An 18,242-nucleotide genomic window follows, 5' to 3' on the forward strand; every position below is an offset into this window, starting at 1 on the left:
TCAGCTTGTTTGCAAGCTATCTGTTGAGAAATGACAACTCCAAAAATGAGGCTCAACACCTAAAGTTTCAAGGTCTGTTTGAAATGTGTAAACAGTCTGATAGAATCACCTACAGCCATGAATCTTTGAATCAATTCCGTGAATTGAAAGGCCAATAAAAGGCTCAATATAAAACATCTCGTAGCACTAGTTTATGACAAACACTTCGGGTTTTACCGAAGAGCCTGTATCAAATATAGATGCACGCTACTTTCCAGTTTTGTTTCGGCTTAGTCTAATCGACTAGTTGTAATCTGATCATGTGACCCGTACTTCCTGTCAAACAGCGTGAACAATTTCTGCAGCATTTTTCGATTATCACAGGTGACCAACAAGCTCGTCAAGTTTATCAAATAATTATATATACTCCTTGGAGCTAAGGTTAAAAAATTAAACGAATTTTCACTGTAGGTTATAGGACATCAGTGCTGAAAGTGGCAGCATTACAATGACGATGAAATAGACACGTAAGAACAATAGACATGGTTTTATTGAATGCGCGAAGTATATTTGCGAAATTATTTCGACGAATGAGGTTGCATGAAAGTGTAAACAGAAGCCATCGTGTTCAACTACGTCCCATTTGAGCTGTTTTGGAGAGGGATTTCAACTTACTGTGTTTTCGTGATGGCTGCAATTAAATGTTTGTTTTTAAGCTTTTAAAAGTTCGTAATCACATTTCCACTTATTTTGCACCTACAACACAGCAGAGTAAAACATGGTGAATCTTTTGATACCAAATAACTGTAATATGAATTATGTTGCAAGTCAACCTTTAAGCCTTTTGAAGATGTGTCATCATCTACACGTTTGACTTTTGGGTGGAACTGTGAAGCCCTTACTATTCAGTTGCTGGCTCGGTTTCGATGGTTAAGTAATTACATACACTGGACACTGGTAATAGCAAGAGACTTTGGCAATGCATACACAAGACCCACGTCAAACCATTGTTCAGTCAAAACAACTTTGACATAAGCATGACCGAGACTCTATCCATAATTGCTAATGACTAATCAATAGGATTATTGAAAGGAAAATGCGCAATTTATTTAATTTACTGTAAATGTCAGTACAGCTGGCAGTCTTGGCACACGTCTCACCACACTTCCTGCAGCGGAACTACCAGATTCCAGTGGCTAATTACTTGACGACTCTATTGCAGCGGATTGAAAAACCTCCTGCCTCATTAGCTAGAGCAAACAGTTGCTGGCACCTCATTTGTCATCGCTAGGAATCCTTGGCTAAAGATCAGCAGGTGCAGAGACATTTTGTGAATATAATCCCTCTTTTTGAAATTCGTTTCTCACTGGTATTTTCTGTCATTTAATTTTGGGTCAGCGAATGTGGTTGAGCTCAGCTATGTTTGGGTAGCAGCAGATAAACGGCGATAAATCTTCAAAATTATTGTCTGATACACATAGGTCTTCCTTGTTTCGTGAGAGCTCATTAATATGACTTCACAATTGATGCTCTCGGCAGAGAAGATAACTCCATAGTTTAAAGATAGCTGACTTTTATCTAGACCGGGTTTTTGAAAATTTCTCGTTGTGCAGCACGATTAAAAACAAATACTCAACTCTATGTTTCTTATCGCAAGAAAATGAAAGTAGAAGAACGCAGCAGATGACTTAATGCTTTTCCTGAATTGTGAACTCAAGATGTGCATGGCAGCGTCTTTGGTACAATGATCAGCAACTTATCTGCTCTGTAAAAGCAGTCATGACAAAGCGCGCAAGATAACACCTTGTTGATGTTGCTGTATCGAATTACATGTAGACGGAAATCACAGAATTGGCATGATTTCTTCTAAAAGTGATTGCTCGTGTGCCAACACTTGAGTACTCTTTTAGAACATTGTTAAAAATACTGCGCGACTCGACGGTAGCCCTATTCTAGAATTAATCCACTAAAGAATTTACCCTTTTAAACAATCTTCAAAGCATAATTTCAAAGTTTTGAATTGTATTGGGCGTAGTTGGGTGTACCCAGATATATATATATATATATATAGCTTGTCACAGTTCCGTTGAGACCGATGGTCTGAAGATCCACTGGTGAGAAGTTGACACAACCGAGTGAGCTGATAGGTCATTGAGAGGGTACACCGAGTGCCTAAAGCTTACTCAGGCACTCTGTCTACGCTATCAAAGGCTAGCATATGCATTGCTTGAAACTAGTGATAATGCAGACCAACACACCATGTGGTGACATAATTTTTTAAAGACAAGAAAGTCTGTGCATGGCGAGGATGAGCAGGCGATAACTCTAACAGAAGTAGAACTTTCAAAAGATTTATAACGCAGACGTTTTAATTGCTGTTTTTTAATTCTAAAACTTATTACTAAGTTAAACTTACTACAAATAACACATATCATGAAATGTATTTTACTCCAGGCACTTGTCCATTGGTCTGCTATATATAATTTTTATACCTTGCTAGATAGCTGAACTGCATACCTTGTAACTTTGGCTTTACCAGGAAGGTGAGCTGATAACATCCAATTCCTAAACGCTAAGTCATCCACCGGTAAGACTTCCTACTTTCAATATGGATTATTGAACACACCATTAAGTTACAACTATGTGCTGTTGATCATGAGACTCATTCCTATCAAGTTGTTAGAGGGGTGGGGGGAAGTGGTGAGGAGAGAAAGAGGGAAAATGGAGGTGGAAAAGGTGAGGAAACGAGGGTAGGAAGGAAGAGGACATTCTGATTGTCTGTAAACCCCTATGATATAAGTCCTAAAATAACCTTCCTTTTTAAGTGTCAGCATCTCGGCATACTCTGCCAATCCTCTTCGCTTCACACTATCTTTATAAGCTACCGCACAGACTGCACTCTGTAGTTCTGAAAGTCATGCCTAGATCTGCCTACACTGAGTATAATGTAGGCCTGTAGCTTGTAACCCTTAGTTAAGTGAAACCATTGATACTTATGTTGTATATATACATGTAGCTTTATTAAGGGCTTCATTGCCTCATGCACTGCTAGTTGGAAATCCAACACAAAACATCAGCTGGAGGAGTTGTCAGGCACCAACTTGTAAGAAAGAAATATTTTCAAACATTGAGCTCAATGAAAATGACCATGGATTACACGAATCATTGCTCTTTTTAGAATTGGCAAAGGTGACAATTTTGTGGGCGACCTCGGATGCTTAACTTTCCGACTCATCAAATTTGGTGAAGGCTGACGTAAGACATTTGGAAAGGAGCCTTAGCCACTACAATGAGTGGATAATATGAATGGCTAGGAGGACAAAGAGAGCAGCCCTATATTGATGATGGATAGCTCTTACTCATCAGACATCCTCCCACTTATTCAACAGTCTGTTGTGTTTGAAGAAAGGTCTGGGCTCAAAGCTGCATCATGTCACATCACATCGCTCACTAAATACTAACACGCTGTTGCAGCATGTCTCAACAAGCATGTGTTTTTGATTTATTTTGTGATGACCAGAGAAAAGATGCTAGTAGTGAAAGTCACTTTTCCTTCAGCCCTGTTTAGTTGTAGCTGTCAGATGTTGAAGTCTAATAACTTCCTCATCTCTGGTCATTTGTTCTATAGTGTTATAGTTCCCTGGTCGTAGTCAAAGTGCACTCAGTGTTGATCATCTCTGGTCAATAGTCCTATAGTGTTATAGCTCCCTGGTCGTAGTCAAAGTGCACTCAGTGTTGATCATCTCTGGTCATTAGTCCTACAGTGTTATAGCTCCCTGGTCGTAGTCAAAGTGCACTCAGTGTTGATCATCTCTGGTCATTAGTCCTATAGTGTTATAGTTCTCTGGTCACTGTCAGAGTGCACGAAGTGTTGATCATCTCTGGTCATTAGTCCTATAGTGGTATAGTTTCCTGGTCGTAGTCAGAGTGCACGCAGTGTTGATCATCTCTGGTCATTAGTCCTATAGTGGTATAGTTCCCTGGTCACTGTCAGAGTGCACTCAGTGTTGATCAAGTTTAATTATACAGCTTATACATTTCTCCTTGCCAAAGGCCACTTATCATATTGTGCAAAATTAATCCATTAATCTAATATTATTCCAGTATTTAATGTAACTACATGTAACATTGTTGTTAAAATATAATTGATTAGCATTAGCCTTTTGTTTTGAACACTGCATATGATTGCTAGCAGTAAGTCTCAAGGGCGCTGGTTTGTGGCCAGAGTTAGATCAGATATGAGCCAGTAACCTGAGTGAATTGTAGAATGGCAAAACTGTTTCTTGCAAAACCACCTTTCTCAAAACCACCTTTTTCATAACTAACTTCATTTGTGTTAGATTATATCAAAAACTATATAACAGCTTTAACCAATTTCTTGAATTTTTAAATAAAATATTTTGTATAGATTTTGAGATGAGTGGTTTACAACGGGGCGTTTGTGCACAGATCAAATATTCCTACTATTATAGTAACAAGTGGAAATGCGCAAACACAGGCTAACTGAACACCTCTAGACCCAAATGCTATGTTACTATGTTACTAGACCTGAATGCTATTTTACTATGTTACTAAACCTGAATGCGATTACTTTGGGTGCCAGCAGCCAATTACAAATGGATTTGAAAACTATATGTAGAATTAAAAATGCCGTTACATGACCTCTGTAGCTTGTTGTGATGCAGAGCAAGCTATATTGCATTAGTTACTTATACGTCTATGATGTAGAGCAAGCTATATTGCATATATCTTCTAAAATCAGCCTAAACAGAACTACAAAAACTCAGAACTTACATTAATATTGAGAAGCTCAGATGAAGAGACCACAATATTTGTGTCAAATACAATGCTCCAAGACAGCAGATCATTTAAAATAATTATAACGATAATAACAATAATAATAATAATAACAATAATAACAATAATAACAATAATAATAATAATAACAATAATAATAATAATAATAATAACAATAATAACAATAATAAAAATAATAACAATAATAATAATAACAATAATAATAATAATAATAATAATAATAACAATAATAACAATAATAATAATAATAACAATAATAATAATAATAATAATAATAACAATAATAACAATAATAAAAATAATAACAATAATAATAATAACAATAATAATAATAACAATAATAACAATAATAATAATAATAACAATAATAATAACAATAATAATAACAATAATAACAATAATAACAATAATAATAATAACAATAATAATAACAATAATAACAATAATAATAATAACAATAATAATAATAATAATAATAACAATAATAATAATAACAATAATAACAATAATAATAATAACAATAATAATAACAATAATAATAATAACAATAATAACAATAATAACAATAATAATAATAACAATAATAATAACAATAATAACAATAATAATAATAACAATAATAATAATAATAACAATAATGATATGGTCCCCAATGAGTGGGGAACCATATCATACGCTTTTCTGTAGTCAATCCAGAAATTGACTACAGGATGGATTGACTACAGAAAAGCGTATGATATGGTTTCTCACTCATGGATAATCAAAGTAATGGATATGTTAGGGATCTCAGAAAACATCAAGAGGTTCATGACAGCAGGTATGAAACAATGGAAAACAGAGCTGGAAAGTGGAGGGAAAGAACTAGGAAAAGTATCGATCAGCCGAGGTATCTTTCAGGGGGACAGTCTTTCTCCTTTGATGTTTGTGATGTCAATGATACCCCTGACAACTGTACTGCGCAAAGTTAAACCAGCGTACCATCTCAAAAACAAATGTGCAGTTAACCATCTACTGTATATGGACGACCTGAAACTGTATGGGAAGAACAAGAATGAGATTGAGACACTGATACACACAGTGAGAATCTTCAGTGATGACATCGGTATGAAGTTTGGATTAGATAAGTGTGCTACCATCACCATGATAAGAGGGAAATTAACTGGCAGAGGAAATATCATGCTACCAAATGAAACAGAAATCCATGAACTAGAAGATAATGAAAGCTACAAATATTTAGGAGTTATGGAGGCAGATGATATAAAACAATCTGAAATGAAAGCTAAGATCAAGAAGGAATACATTCACAGGCTTATGAAAGTGCTGAAATCAAAGCTGACTGCTGGAAATCTCATTACCGCTATCAATACATGGGCTGTGTCCTTGTACAGATACGGAGCAGGGATTATTCAGTGGACGAAGGCTGAGTTACAGCAACTGGATAGAAGGACGCGGAAACTGATGACAATGCATAAAGGTCTTCATCCCAGATCTGATGTAGATAGAGTATATGTTGAAAGAGACCAAGGAGGAAGAGGATTAATGAGTGTTGAGGAAACTGTGAATTACGAATGTCACAGTCTGAAAAAGTACACAGAAGGCAGCCCAGTCGAATTTATAAGAATAGCCGGTAAGATCATAAATACCAACAGTGAAGATGGACGACAAGAGTATAGAAACCATCAGAAAACTGAACGAAAGCAAAACTGGCATGATAAGCCAATGAACGGACAACATCTAAGACAGACAGAAGATCAAGCAGCAAAGGAGACATGGCAATGGATGAAGAGGGGGTGTTTCAAACGAGAGACTGAAAGCCTGATCATTGCTGCCCAGGATCAAGCATTAAGAACCAACTATAGGAAGGCCAAGATAGAAAAGTCAACAAACGATCCAAAATGCAGATTGTGCAAACAGAAAGATGAAACAGTGTCCCACATAGTCAGCGAATGCAGTAAGATCGCACAGACAGAATATAAAAGGCGGCATGACAAAGTGGCAAGTGCAGTGCGCTGGAGCATATGCAAGAAACATGAGTTGCCCCACACAGAAAAATTGTACGACCACCGTGCAGAAGCTGTATTGGAGAACGAGAAAGTGAAGCTGCTATGGGACTTCAATGTGCAGACAGACAAGGTTATTGAAGCTAGAAGACCAGACCTGATACTAATAAATAAAGAAACCAAACAGTGTCAGGTCATAGACATAGCAATACCTGGAGACACAAGGGTAGTACAGAAGGAAGATGAGAAGATTGGTAAATACAAAGAGCTTGGGTTCAAGATAAACAGACTGTAGAAGGTGAAGACTGAAGTGATACCAATAGTAATTGGTGCACTCGAAACAATATCAATGAGGCATATAGCATACTTGGCGGAGGTGGGAGTGAACATGTCTTTTGAGACTATACAAAAGACGGCCATCTTAGGAACAGCTCACATATTGAGGAAGGTCCTCTCTTAGTGGAATTGAGGAAGATGTTGGATCCTTTGGCCTTTTGTTAAGACCCGGACTCAACATACTCTACAACCAGTCACCTACCACCACACGACTGTGAAGAAAAACTTTTACAACAATAGGAATAATAATAATAATAGTAATAATAATAATAATCTATTCAAAAATGAGTTAAAGTGAGAAGTAATGCTGATGGTCAGTGATAAAGTCTGTTGAACTTTTATAGATGTAAAGGTTTTCATGTTTTATCTCTTTTCAGCGCCATTATATTTACGTTCAAGTGATTTTCCTAAATAATAAATTTACCTTATCAATATGTGCGTCAATTAACTTGTAAATGGGGTCAAAAACTGGCAGGTCCATAAAACACCCATCACACGTTGTCAAAGTTCAATGGAAAGCTAACTAGGTTATATCTCAACTCCCTTCATAAATGTAACGGTAGTGATTAGGTCCATATGTAATAGTGGTACTTGGGCTCACATATAATAGTGTTGATTAGGTCTGCATAGAATGGTGGTGTATAGACCTTTATTCAATAGATACATGTATTTGTAAACACAACTATAAACTTGATTAGCAAAAGATACCACAGCCGATTCTATAACTAGCTTTGCCTCAGTAGGCCTACAGTACAAAATTGCAAAGCTAGGATAATATGACAACCGTAAAACTAAAATGCAGAAAGTTCATAAATACATAGAAAACAGATTATATACATGTATAATATAATTCAGTAGAAAAAATTAATTGCCAATGCAATAGATGAATATCATTTGTCACTGAGTACGATCCTTACTTTTGAATAATGATGTGCCACTTTACAGGCAGTTTGACCTATGACCTGCCTTCAGAACCATTCGACAGTGATTCGTAATATGTCTGTGATGAAGTACAGGGGTAGGTCCTGTTACTGCCATATATCATGTGACAACTGGGTTCCTGGTTTAGCTACTCTAAACGCTGGGTCTGGTAAAGATATCTTGTCAGAATATAGCAAAGGTCATACTAAGAGAATGGCAGCCAAGAGTGCAAACAGAATAAACTTCATAGCAGGTGAGTAGAAACTTAAATAATCTGAGATAGATTTTCCTGAATAAAATTGCTATGACAAAAACACTGCAAGTGTAAGCAGCATTGCTGTTCACGTGCTATGCTGAGCACCCCTAGAATAGTTGCAGCATCATATCTGTGCAACGAGTTGACCAATAGCAGACAGCAATTGCATTTTTCTCATTTTTAAGAGTTAGCTGTTAGAATTACGTTTACTTGTATTTTGGCTCATTAAAAACAAGGAGTAATTTAATATTATGATTGGGTGTTCAGTAATGAATCTTATTGGCTGACACCGCAGAAAAACAAACTATACAGTATAAACTACTGGCATGAATAGATGAATTGTAGCCAACTCAGATTGTAATTTAATTACAAAAATCATACATTCCACTCTTCGCCGGCGATGAGTTAACAAATAATGAGTCAAGTATGTTGATTTACTGGGTAATTCACAAACCCAAATCAGCAACTAAAATAATCACATAAACTTATATAAAAAGTGATTATCACCAGCAATCCACCTGCGTTGAGGTGAAGCAAACTCACCAACCGATTAACTAAATGCCGCAGAATTTAAACAGTTGAACATTTTGTTAGTTTCTTCTGCTTGAATGACCTCAAGTCATCATAGGTAAATTCTAAAGGAGCGATATGCAACCCTTGAGAGCATTGGAAGCTCCATATTGAACTCTGGCCAATAGTAAAAGTATGATATCAAATCGTCGACACTCACTCGTGAAATCTTACCAACTAGAAAAGCGATTTTCACAAATAATGCTTTGACAGAAACTGCCATGATGTTTGAAGCCATTGAAGAGTTGAACAGTTTGACAGCTCCAAACTTCCAAACGATGTCTTCGGTTTACTGTGCACCTAGTCAATAAGTAATTGCCAAGATAGGACAATGCTAACTTACGGCGACATAGAATGAACTAGCCTTTAGAAAGTGTTGTAGATCTACTGCTAGCTTCTTTATGGCTGACTAAATATCTCCTCATTATGAATGGATTGTCGAGTTTTCATACTTGTTCTGTTTGCTTATAAACCAGACCAGCTTACGGATGAAAATTTCCCGTAAGACTACCATAATAAAATGGGTTGCTATACATAAGGCTAGACAATGAGCTTGCAAAAGAGAAACAATATATTGACTAACCAATAGGACCTGCTTGCTAAACACAAACTTTCTGAACTATTTGAACTCTGCAGAACCGGTGAGGAAATTCTGGCACTTCGCCTCCTTCGAACTTCATGCCATCTGCTCATGAGATTTGTATCAATGAATGACATTTTCTAGTGTGACGCAGGGTTTTGATTACCTATTAGAAAAATGGTGTGTTGGTGTCTTGGCAGGAACCCTCTATCATTGACAATGGAGATGCGGTTGAATGAGTCAATGATTCAGAGTTGTGACTTGTATATAAAGGGAACTAAACATCTGCTGCGACAGAACAAGGTATTCAGTTTCACCGACTGCAGACCTGTTCCATACAGCGGACTACAGCAACTCGCACAACTGGAAATATCATTACACTGTATAAAAAAATAAGTATGTCTATTTACTATTTGTCAGTAGACAAAGGTTTGTAGTTGTACATTCGGGAGTAGTTAGTTATGCAATAATCCTCATTAAGAGAACTCTTATTTCAAAACTGAGTTGTAAATCATGTTTAAAATTGAGGGATGACATTTGATGAGCTTGTATTAATTGCTAAAATCGGGAGCTTCTGACGAGAGCTGATTAGCGAACAGGAGATATGATTGTGCCATAATTCGCTAATCTTGTGGAAGCACTTTTTTTAATCCCATCCGTCTTTAGGACCGGTTGCTTAGCTGCTGGAACCTCGAGCTATAGCCAAGGATTACAGATATATTTTATAGCAGAGGGTCTATCCCCTCAGTTCTCAACTCAACCTCGACGTGCGAACGTGTATGTGGTATTGGCACTGAGTCACTTTGACTTACCTAGACCATAGACACAATCACCTTCTTTAAAACACAATTTAGTTCAACTTTTAATTCTGTATCTTTCTTCAAAGACTCGAAGGTATGAAATTATTTTGAGCAGTTCATCACAGCTGTACATAATTGTATATATTGTAATTTAAGTATGTAGTATATATAATTCTTATGTAAGTATATACTTTACAAAATTATATACTTACATTTTAGCTCTATTATAAAGTGATAAGGACTTATAATGCTCAGATTGTCTTTGATGATATACATTTATATTTCAGCATGGCTGCCATCAAGTACAGTCCTGCAGCTATAGTACTACTTCTAATTGGACAAATATCTGCTGCTGTCATACTTCCGAGAGTTATTGAGCAAGAATCTGCCGAAACACAACCAACCAGCGTTACTTCTCCTGCTACAGACCTGCCAACTAATAAACTATTCGCAGAAGACAATAAAGTCAGCCGCTACCAAGAGGCCGTCAAATGGCTACGAGTATATAAATACATGCCACAAGTAATTATTTCCTTTTCTATTATTTTAGTGTAGATTATTATTATTCTAATTGGTCTGTTCTATTATTCAATTATATTATTTTATTCTATCATTTATATTCTGGATGCTTGAAGATCCTTTATAAAAATGATTATGATTAATTTTACATAGCTAACCTACTGAATAGAGTTGCAGTCTGTTTTTATATACAAACCTTTCATCTATTAAATACGCATCCGGTATATACAGAATTTAGCAAAAAAATTATGGTTACATTTAATATTTTACCTAATGAGGGGAAACGAATTTTTAACAATTTAGATACATACAAGTCAGAAAAGGTTAATATGCAATATTTTGTTGAAGGTTTTTGTTGCTTTACAAAAAAATTTTGTACAATTTTGCTTCTGCTCTTTGCGTAGGAAATTGATCACGGCTGCGAGAGTTGCCCTCCTGAGGAATGCCAAACAGATTGTTTAGAGATTCTACAAGAACTGGCACACGATGCGCTTATGGAGTTTCAAAAATTCTATAAGTTTGAGCAAACAGGTAAGCCGAAAGTCTTTAATCACTTTTTTACGTCAATGACAAGAGCTTTGTGAGCACTGACCATAATCCTTGATTAAGCTTGGTCTCTGTGTCTAGTGGCAATTAAATGAGACGGCCGTGTGAGGATTAATCCATCTTTCGAGCATGCTCATTGTGCGTCATAACTCATCAATTTATCTCTGCAATGCAGGACTCCTTAGTCTTGATGAGATCGTCCAAATGCGAAAACCTCGATGCGGTGATACTGATGAAAAACCAGATGCGGACTCGAAAACTGGTAGCAGATCAAAACGATGGGCGAAGCTAGGCAGCAATTTGTGGCCATCTGATATGATGCCTTTACAAATCAGCGTAGACAGAGGAATCCCTGGGTTTGATAAAACAACTGTTGAGAACATCGCTTTAGAGTGCGCAAAGGTGAGTCTCCATCAAAAAATTAAGTTATTGTTTAACATATTTAGCTAGTGTTTGTACACTTGGCTCTATGTTAGATGATCATAAATTTTTGTTTGTTTTTAGCTGTGGGCAGAGCCTACCAGCTTGTACTTCCAACTCGCTGCATTTGGGGTCAAGGGCAACATCGATATCACTTTTGAATACATTGATGGACAATGGGGAACTGTTGGTCTCGGGCTATCTCCGATTGTCTGGGGTGATCAATCGTCGTATCTCAAACTGGACACCCATGAGACCTGGAAACGAAATAGCAAAGAGAGTGGATTTGGTGAGTCTTTGGCTTGAGTCAATAACCAACTTCCTCAACAAGGTCAAATTCTGATTAACACTGCTTTTGACACTTCACTCAGCAATATCTTTTATTATAAGACAATGGGTGTTTCAGGAGTCTCCATGAAGTGGGCGATCTGTCATGAGATGGGACACAACCTTGGCCTCAGCCACTCTTCTGACAAGAATGCGATCATGTATCCATCTGGTATCGGACAAAATGAAGAAACTCTACCACGAGATGATTTCCGAGGAATCACGACCCTCTACCCTGGAAGGAATGGAAAGGTGCAGATAAAAATACATATGCATTTGAAATCATACAAATTTTGAATAATTTACATTTAAAAAAAAGGTTAGAAAATCAAAAAAAGTTATAAACATAGTTGATTGTTTAAATTTGCTCAACAACAATTGCACAGACACTCACACCTTTGTCTTCTGTTGATAGACTGTATTTGCACGAGGTGGAAGGCCCAGCCCAACTTCAAGACCTGCGCCACCAACAAGACGACCTACCGCAAGACGCTCCCCACCTACTAGGCGACCTACTACAAGACGACCAACTACCCAGTCACGAACAAGAGCTACAACTCAAGCTCCTTGGAGGAGACAGCGAACTAGACCAACAACGCGTGCCCCTCCTTCTCCTACAAGAGATTCAACGCCATATCGACGTTATAAACCGAATGGAACCAACTTCGCTCCACCTGGTCACCAGCCACGCTACAGGCCCACTAATTTGCAGCCTGTGCGCTTTGCTCACCCCCCAGCAACTCGAGCACCCGAACCGACGACGACGGCTGCTAACTACTGGTACTTTGACGCGTCGGAGAATCGATGGATCTATGGCACGGAGTAGATGAGCTTCATTTATTCTATGCGAATCTGCTCTTGTAAATTCTCAGGACAACTGCCGGTCGTCATGGCTTGCCCCTACCGATCCTTCATAGACAATACTTTATAATTTGTTTTACATACTGCCATTTGGCAAAATATATTTGGTGCTAAACATTGTTTTAATCATGGGCAGCGACAGTCAGCAAGCATACTGGTCTAAATTTTTAGCATGGCTGATAAACCGCTCTCTTTTCTTTTCCACATACATCATATCCTGTCTGATATTAATCATTTAATCTTTTATTCTTCTCTTGATACAAGCGAAATTATTTATTTACGTTCCAGTTGTGTTCGTAGTAAACGGAGTGATACCGCTACTCGTCTACCCATATTTAATGTAAAGAGATATTTTTCTACTCTAAACTATACACTCTGTATATTGTATTACAATAGATGTCAATGTGAAGAAGGTCCATTCAAATATTTTAACAGTGTCACAAACTGTAGCTTCAAGCATGATGGTCGCTCGCCCATGAGAGGGCTATTTATGAATGATAAGGCGGTGTCACCTGACGCAAAGGTATTTAGGTGTAGAGGCAATTACGAAGGGTGTGACTCATTCTCTGAGGAGATCAAGACTTCTCATAACAATTAAGAAGCCTGAGTGGTAAAAAATGATAAAGTAAGCCGTGCTAATCGCCCGATGCTGGTTGCTTGAGAAGAATTTGTTGAACTAAGCTCAAAATAATTTTTAAATCCACATTATCCTAAATTGCTTAAAGAGCAGCAGCCCTCTGTCTGGTGAAACCGCAGTATGTGAAGGTGAAAGCTCTGAGGCTATAGAAAAAGTGTATGGCTTGTTCTATAAAATAACACACTAAACTGAAAAGTTGATAAGCTAGCTCTCTGGTTATTTTGCACCCATTTGCTGAGCATAAAAGCCTTGGGAACTATAACTGCACGCTGCATTATGACCATAGCAGAGTGGCAACACGAATATAGCTTACTCTGTACTACAGGCAGAGAGCATAAAAATGAAACAGACAAGTTTTTGTTTTAAAAGATTATTAAAAAATTTATTTTTAGTTTGAAACTTCAAAAAAAATCTCAAAATAAACTAATTTTAATATTTATGTCTTTACTAATATTGATTATTTAATCACCGTACCTCCACCCTTCATTCCTTTCTTGTAAGTTCAAACTACATGTACTTAACTTTCACTCCGCTAACCTTTTAAGCACAAACAACAAACGAGTGTTAATCACGACATCAACTTTGTGGATAAACTTGGCTATTACTTGCCACATAAGCCCTGCCAGTCCATCTCTTCTACTCGCATCCCAACCCCTTGGCCCACTTTTATAAAACTAATTCCACTTTCATAGAACTAATCCAACACAGCTAAACCCCCACATTCATCTACCTAGCTAATATAGATCTGCAGCATTATACAGACAAAAAGGGAAAAAACCGTGTTGTAATATCAAGATTTATTTTCAGCGTAATCAGCTGTTGCTAGGCAATGTTGTCAGACTGTTAGTTTATCAGATGCCGATTTGAAACCTTTTAGCTGGACTTTAACTTCTTAATCATTTTATTCCTATTAGAGTCATGCTAGCCATATATCTCTGCGGGTTGAATTAGTGTTTTGACAAACACACATTGTCGGTTTCACAGTGAGATCTATTGGTCAATAAACAGCAATAAACAGATCCCCACAGTATAAACCACTTGTGTGAATAATTGAACCACAGGCTAACTTCAATAACAATGTTTTCAAAAAACTTGACTGCAAAAATCAGATCTCCAGTTTTACCCAAGATTTTACCCAACGCGATCATGAGAAATGTGTGAACCGATTATTTGGTGGAAAATCGAGATATCTCGAATCATTAGGGAGAAATGAGCCACGGCAGACATGCGTATCGCATACGCAGCAAACAGCCCTCTAAGTACTATTGTTTCGAAATAGCAACTCTAATCTGCTTTCTTTAACAGAAACCATAAAACGTTACATTTGATTGTATGTCATACACTTAAGACAAGATAATTATTATACATGCTGAGTGCGAATTGTATATTCAATAGTTGAATGTGACCATCTTCAAAGCTTCAAACTTGTTATATTTACTAAGGATGCCTTCCTCTATTGCTCCTAGTAGCCCAGTTGATATGATCAGCTTTCTTATAAAAAGTTGAGAAGTCCATTTTTAAATTTCTAATACCTTTAATATAATTTGCTGAGTTTATTTACATGCATGGTTATTATTTCACAAATAGCCAACTTTAGGTAGCCAGAAACATTTATAAGTAGCAATTTTTCTTATAAAAACATCATTTTAGTACCCAGTCTGAAAACAATAAAATGAAACAGTCTTTTTTATGAATATTTAACTTGCAGTTGTCAGCAACAGTGCTAGCCTGTGGTCTAACATTGTTTCAAGTGACCAGTTTATAACTGAGGAGAAATAAGGTGAAATCGCAAAAATTTTTTAGGTTGTTTTAAGAAACATTTAATGTTGTAAGTGCGTGAGCAGATGTCAGAACGGTTAATATTTTGTGAGTATTTAAAATTATTAGTGTAGTCAGCATAGTGAGGTCTTCCAGTTGCAGTAAACTATGTAATACCTGTTGAAGTGAAATAATGAAAATGTTCTGTAAGGATTCTCTATAAAAGGTCTGTTAAGTGAAGCCAATGAATTTTCTAAAAAGAGGCTAACCTGAGAGTCGGCCTCAAAGAACCCTGATGTTTGGGTTGTAGAGTTTCAATTGATGCGGTCGAAAGGCATAGCTGGAGAATCAATGGCGCAATTTAACAGCAGTTACTCATCAACTACCAATATGGCGGCGGAGAGACATTCTGTTGGAGAGCCTCCAGTTTGTATCAACTCATATGAGTTACATTTTGGAACAAGTAAAACACTGTTTTACTCGTATGTAATGTTGTAGCTTTCCTGAACCAGCTAATTCATGCCGTGTAGAATGACCTATCCCTTTTAGAAGAGCAGGCTCTGAAAAGGGTCAAACAATACAAAGGATACGCTACAGCAGCCCGGTGCCATGGGAGGGGGTGCCATGCACTTTCCTACTGATGCCTCTATCTTGACTCCTGTTTTCAAATTATTATCATTACATTATTAACATACCTATTCCTGTCATTGAAAAGTTGAAACATGTTTTAAAACTAATAAAAGTTGAGATTGCTAATTGTGATGCCACCGCCTTCCAATAGCAGCATTTTACCATCCACTATGTTTCTGGGAAAATAAAATAACAACAAAGGCTGTGGTCATTGCTGTAAAATGTTTCCTGCCAAACATGGATAAACCAAATGGATCACCTCGCCCAGACTTGATTGATCATTTCCCACTTGTGTTCAGAATGCCCCATTTATTCAATTTCTCAAAAGCTGGTAATAGTTGAAAACCAAATTTATAAAAGCCTGTTAGTTTGTTTGTAATGAATCGATTTATAATATTTTAGCGGTAGACTAAAGAGACCACCAGAGCTTATCCTAGCTAAGGAAATGGGGTCGCCATTGCCATAGACAGCCTATAAAAGACCAAACATAAATGTGGACTTCAATGTTTGATCTATAACGATAATGTTTGTAGAAGGTTCCAGCATAAAGATAGGTTTAAAGGAGCGGGAAGAAAAGAATGCTGGCGAGAGGTTAACATCTTGGCTAGTGAGCTATGCTGTAATAAGATTATACTTATTCGAAGTACAAAGCATACACATGGCACGATAATCTCCGGATACATTTGTCAAGATTTTACAAATTTAATGGCGTATAATTCATTGAAGATGTCAGAAAGTTTTCAATATAATTTAATGCGTGCGGAAAATATGTTAAGGCATCTAAGTGTGAGAGATTGAGACAGCTGTTTCATGCTTTCCATAGTTTGTCATGATGGACAGCTGCTATCCACTTAATTGCCGAGTTGTCAGCTCTACAACAATACTCCAGCATTTTATTATCCATTTAAGAACATTACTACGGACTGCTTGAAAAAATATAGCTAAGCCGATTGGAAAAAAATGAGGTTTTCTGCAAATCTGCTAAAATGACTATCATAATATCCATTGGCAGTTTCTGATGAAACAAACTTGATTCTTAACAACACAAAGATGGTGAGTATTGGTTTCAAATAGTGTGATACTTATGACATGAAAAAATTCAACATAGTTACAATAACTTGTTTAGATGCAAGTAATTATAACATTTAATTAAAATCACAAGACCTAGAAACAACTTAGTCATCATGAAAGCTACTCTCGCATTAACCAAACTTTGCAGCTCAAAGCTACAACCATGAAAAATAATTTTTTGAGTTTGCAGTCACAAAATGCTAATCATTAGGACGATGCTGAATTAATGGACTCGAATACACGATACAGGAGATGGTAAGCAGCAGAGTACCATCAAACATCACAGTTGCCTCTAGGTCAAATAACGACATTTATATCCATAAAATACAAAAAGACTCTTCATATGAAAATGATGCATTTATCAGACTGAAGCTTGCAGTGATAAGAAAAATGGATGACATACAAAACTTGTCAGCATCATTTAAAAAAAAACTTTGCAGTCAGGCGGGCCGACAAAACAGAAAAACTAACTTTCGGTAGAAATATGGCTATACGTAGAAGAATTCTTGTTGAAGAATAATGAAACGCTAACAGGACTGGAAGTAAGACCGAGATAAGGTCAAGGGCGAAGGTCAAGGTCAACACGTAAGCTCTCTACTCCAATATAGTCTTCCTACAGAGCCTGGCCAGCAGTCCGGAAAGTTGCAGCAATGTTGTGAGGCCGTCGAGGATTCTCATCTGCGTAAAGCCGATCTCCTGTCAGATGAAAAGAAACGCCAGGTGATGTTTGACAAGATGAGGAAAGACACTGTGTTGCAACAAAAGCGAGTTGTTATCCCCTAAGCACATTACGATTCACGCGATGAAACGTGTCATGAAATAAGGAAAGCAAAGAAAATAACAACAATCAATGGTAACTTAAGCTGGATCAGAGAGGAAAAAGATCGGCGGGTTTGAATATAAAGAGAGATGATTATGATAATCCGGGCCACAAGACAGCGTGTAGTCAAAACAGACATTCAATCAGACTAGAAATACCGGCGTTCCTTGACCCACAAAATACTGCCAGAGCCTGTAACAACGCTTAGCTAATGTTTTAAAGATACATTGAATTGTTAAACGCCGCGTCAACCTAATTAGCCTCCCATACTTGTCTCGGAGAAAATACCCATCAGTTGAAGAGCTATTTCCCTTTTAGTTGTGCCCTGCGGGTAGAGAAGGCGGAGACCGAGTTAAGTAACTCCGGTACATTGGGCTAAGATGTGGATTAGGA

General features: G+C 37.1%; 3 protein-coding genes across 5 annotated transcripts in view; 2 read left to right on the plus strand and 1 right to left on the minus strand.

The window, feature by feature from the left end:
- The window catches only part of LOC137388848 (RWD domain-containing protein 4-like), a 145,026-nt gene that overhangs the window by 60,759 nt on the left and 66,025 nt on the right, over positions 1-18,242 (plus strand). The window lies entirely within an intron of this gene.
- LOC137387690 (50 kDa hatching enzyme-like) lies at positions 9,801-13,299 on the plus strand. 2 transcript variants are annotated; one of them, XM_068074178.1, is made up of 7 exons: positions 9,801-9,856; positions 10,548-10,782; positions 11,184-11,310; positions 11,501-11,727; positions 11,830-12,034; positions 12,152-12,324; positions 12,488-13,299. In XM_068074178.1, the coding sequence occupies exons 2-7, from the start codon at positions 10,549-10,551 to the stop codon at positions 12,896-12,898; spliced, it is 1,377 nt and encodes a 458-aa protein (XP_067930279.1). In that variant the 5' UTR covers positions 9,801-9,856; position 10,548; the 3' UTR covers positions 12,899-13,299. The 2 variants fall into 2 exon arrangements, with proteins under 2 accessions (XP_067930279.1, XP_067930278.1); XM_068074177.1 differs by lacking the exon at positions 9,801-9,856 and adding an exon at positions 10,216-10,354.
- LOC137386896 (replication factor C subunit 2-like) overlaps positions 17,321-18,242 on the minus strand; it is a 37,798-nt gene continuing 36,876 nt past the window's right edge. For both annotated transcript variants that reach the window (XM_068073098.1, XM_068073099.1), the window contains exon 7: positions 17,321-17,725. In XM_068073098.1, coding sequence (XP_067929199.1) covers positions 17,624-17,725 — 102 coding nt within the window. In that variant the 3' untranslated portion in view covers positions 17,321-17,623. The remainder of the gene's footprint in view (positions 17,726-18,242) is intronic.

Source organism: Watersipora subatra, chromosome 2 (assembly GCF_963576615.1).
Source record: "Watersipora subatra chromosome 2, tzWatSuba1.1, whole genome shotgun sequence".
In the NCBI taxonomy this organism is placed as follows: domain Eukaryota; kingdom Metazoa; phylum Bryozoa; class Gymnolaemata; order Cheilostomatida; family Watersiporidae; genus Watersipora; species Watersipora subatra.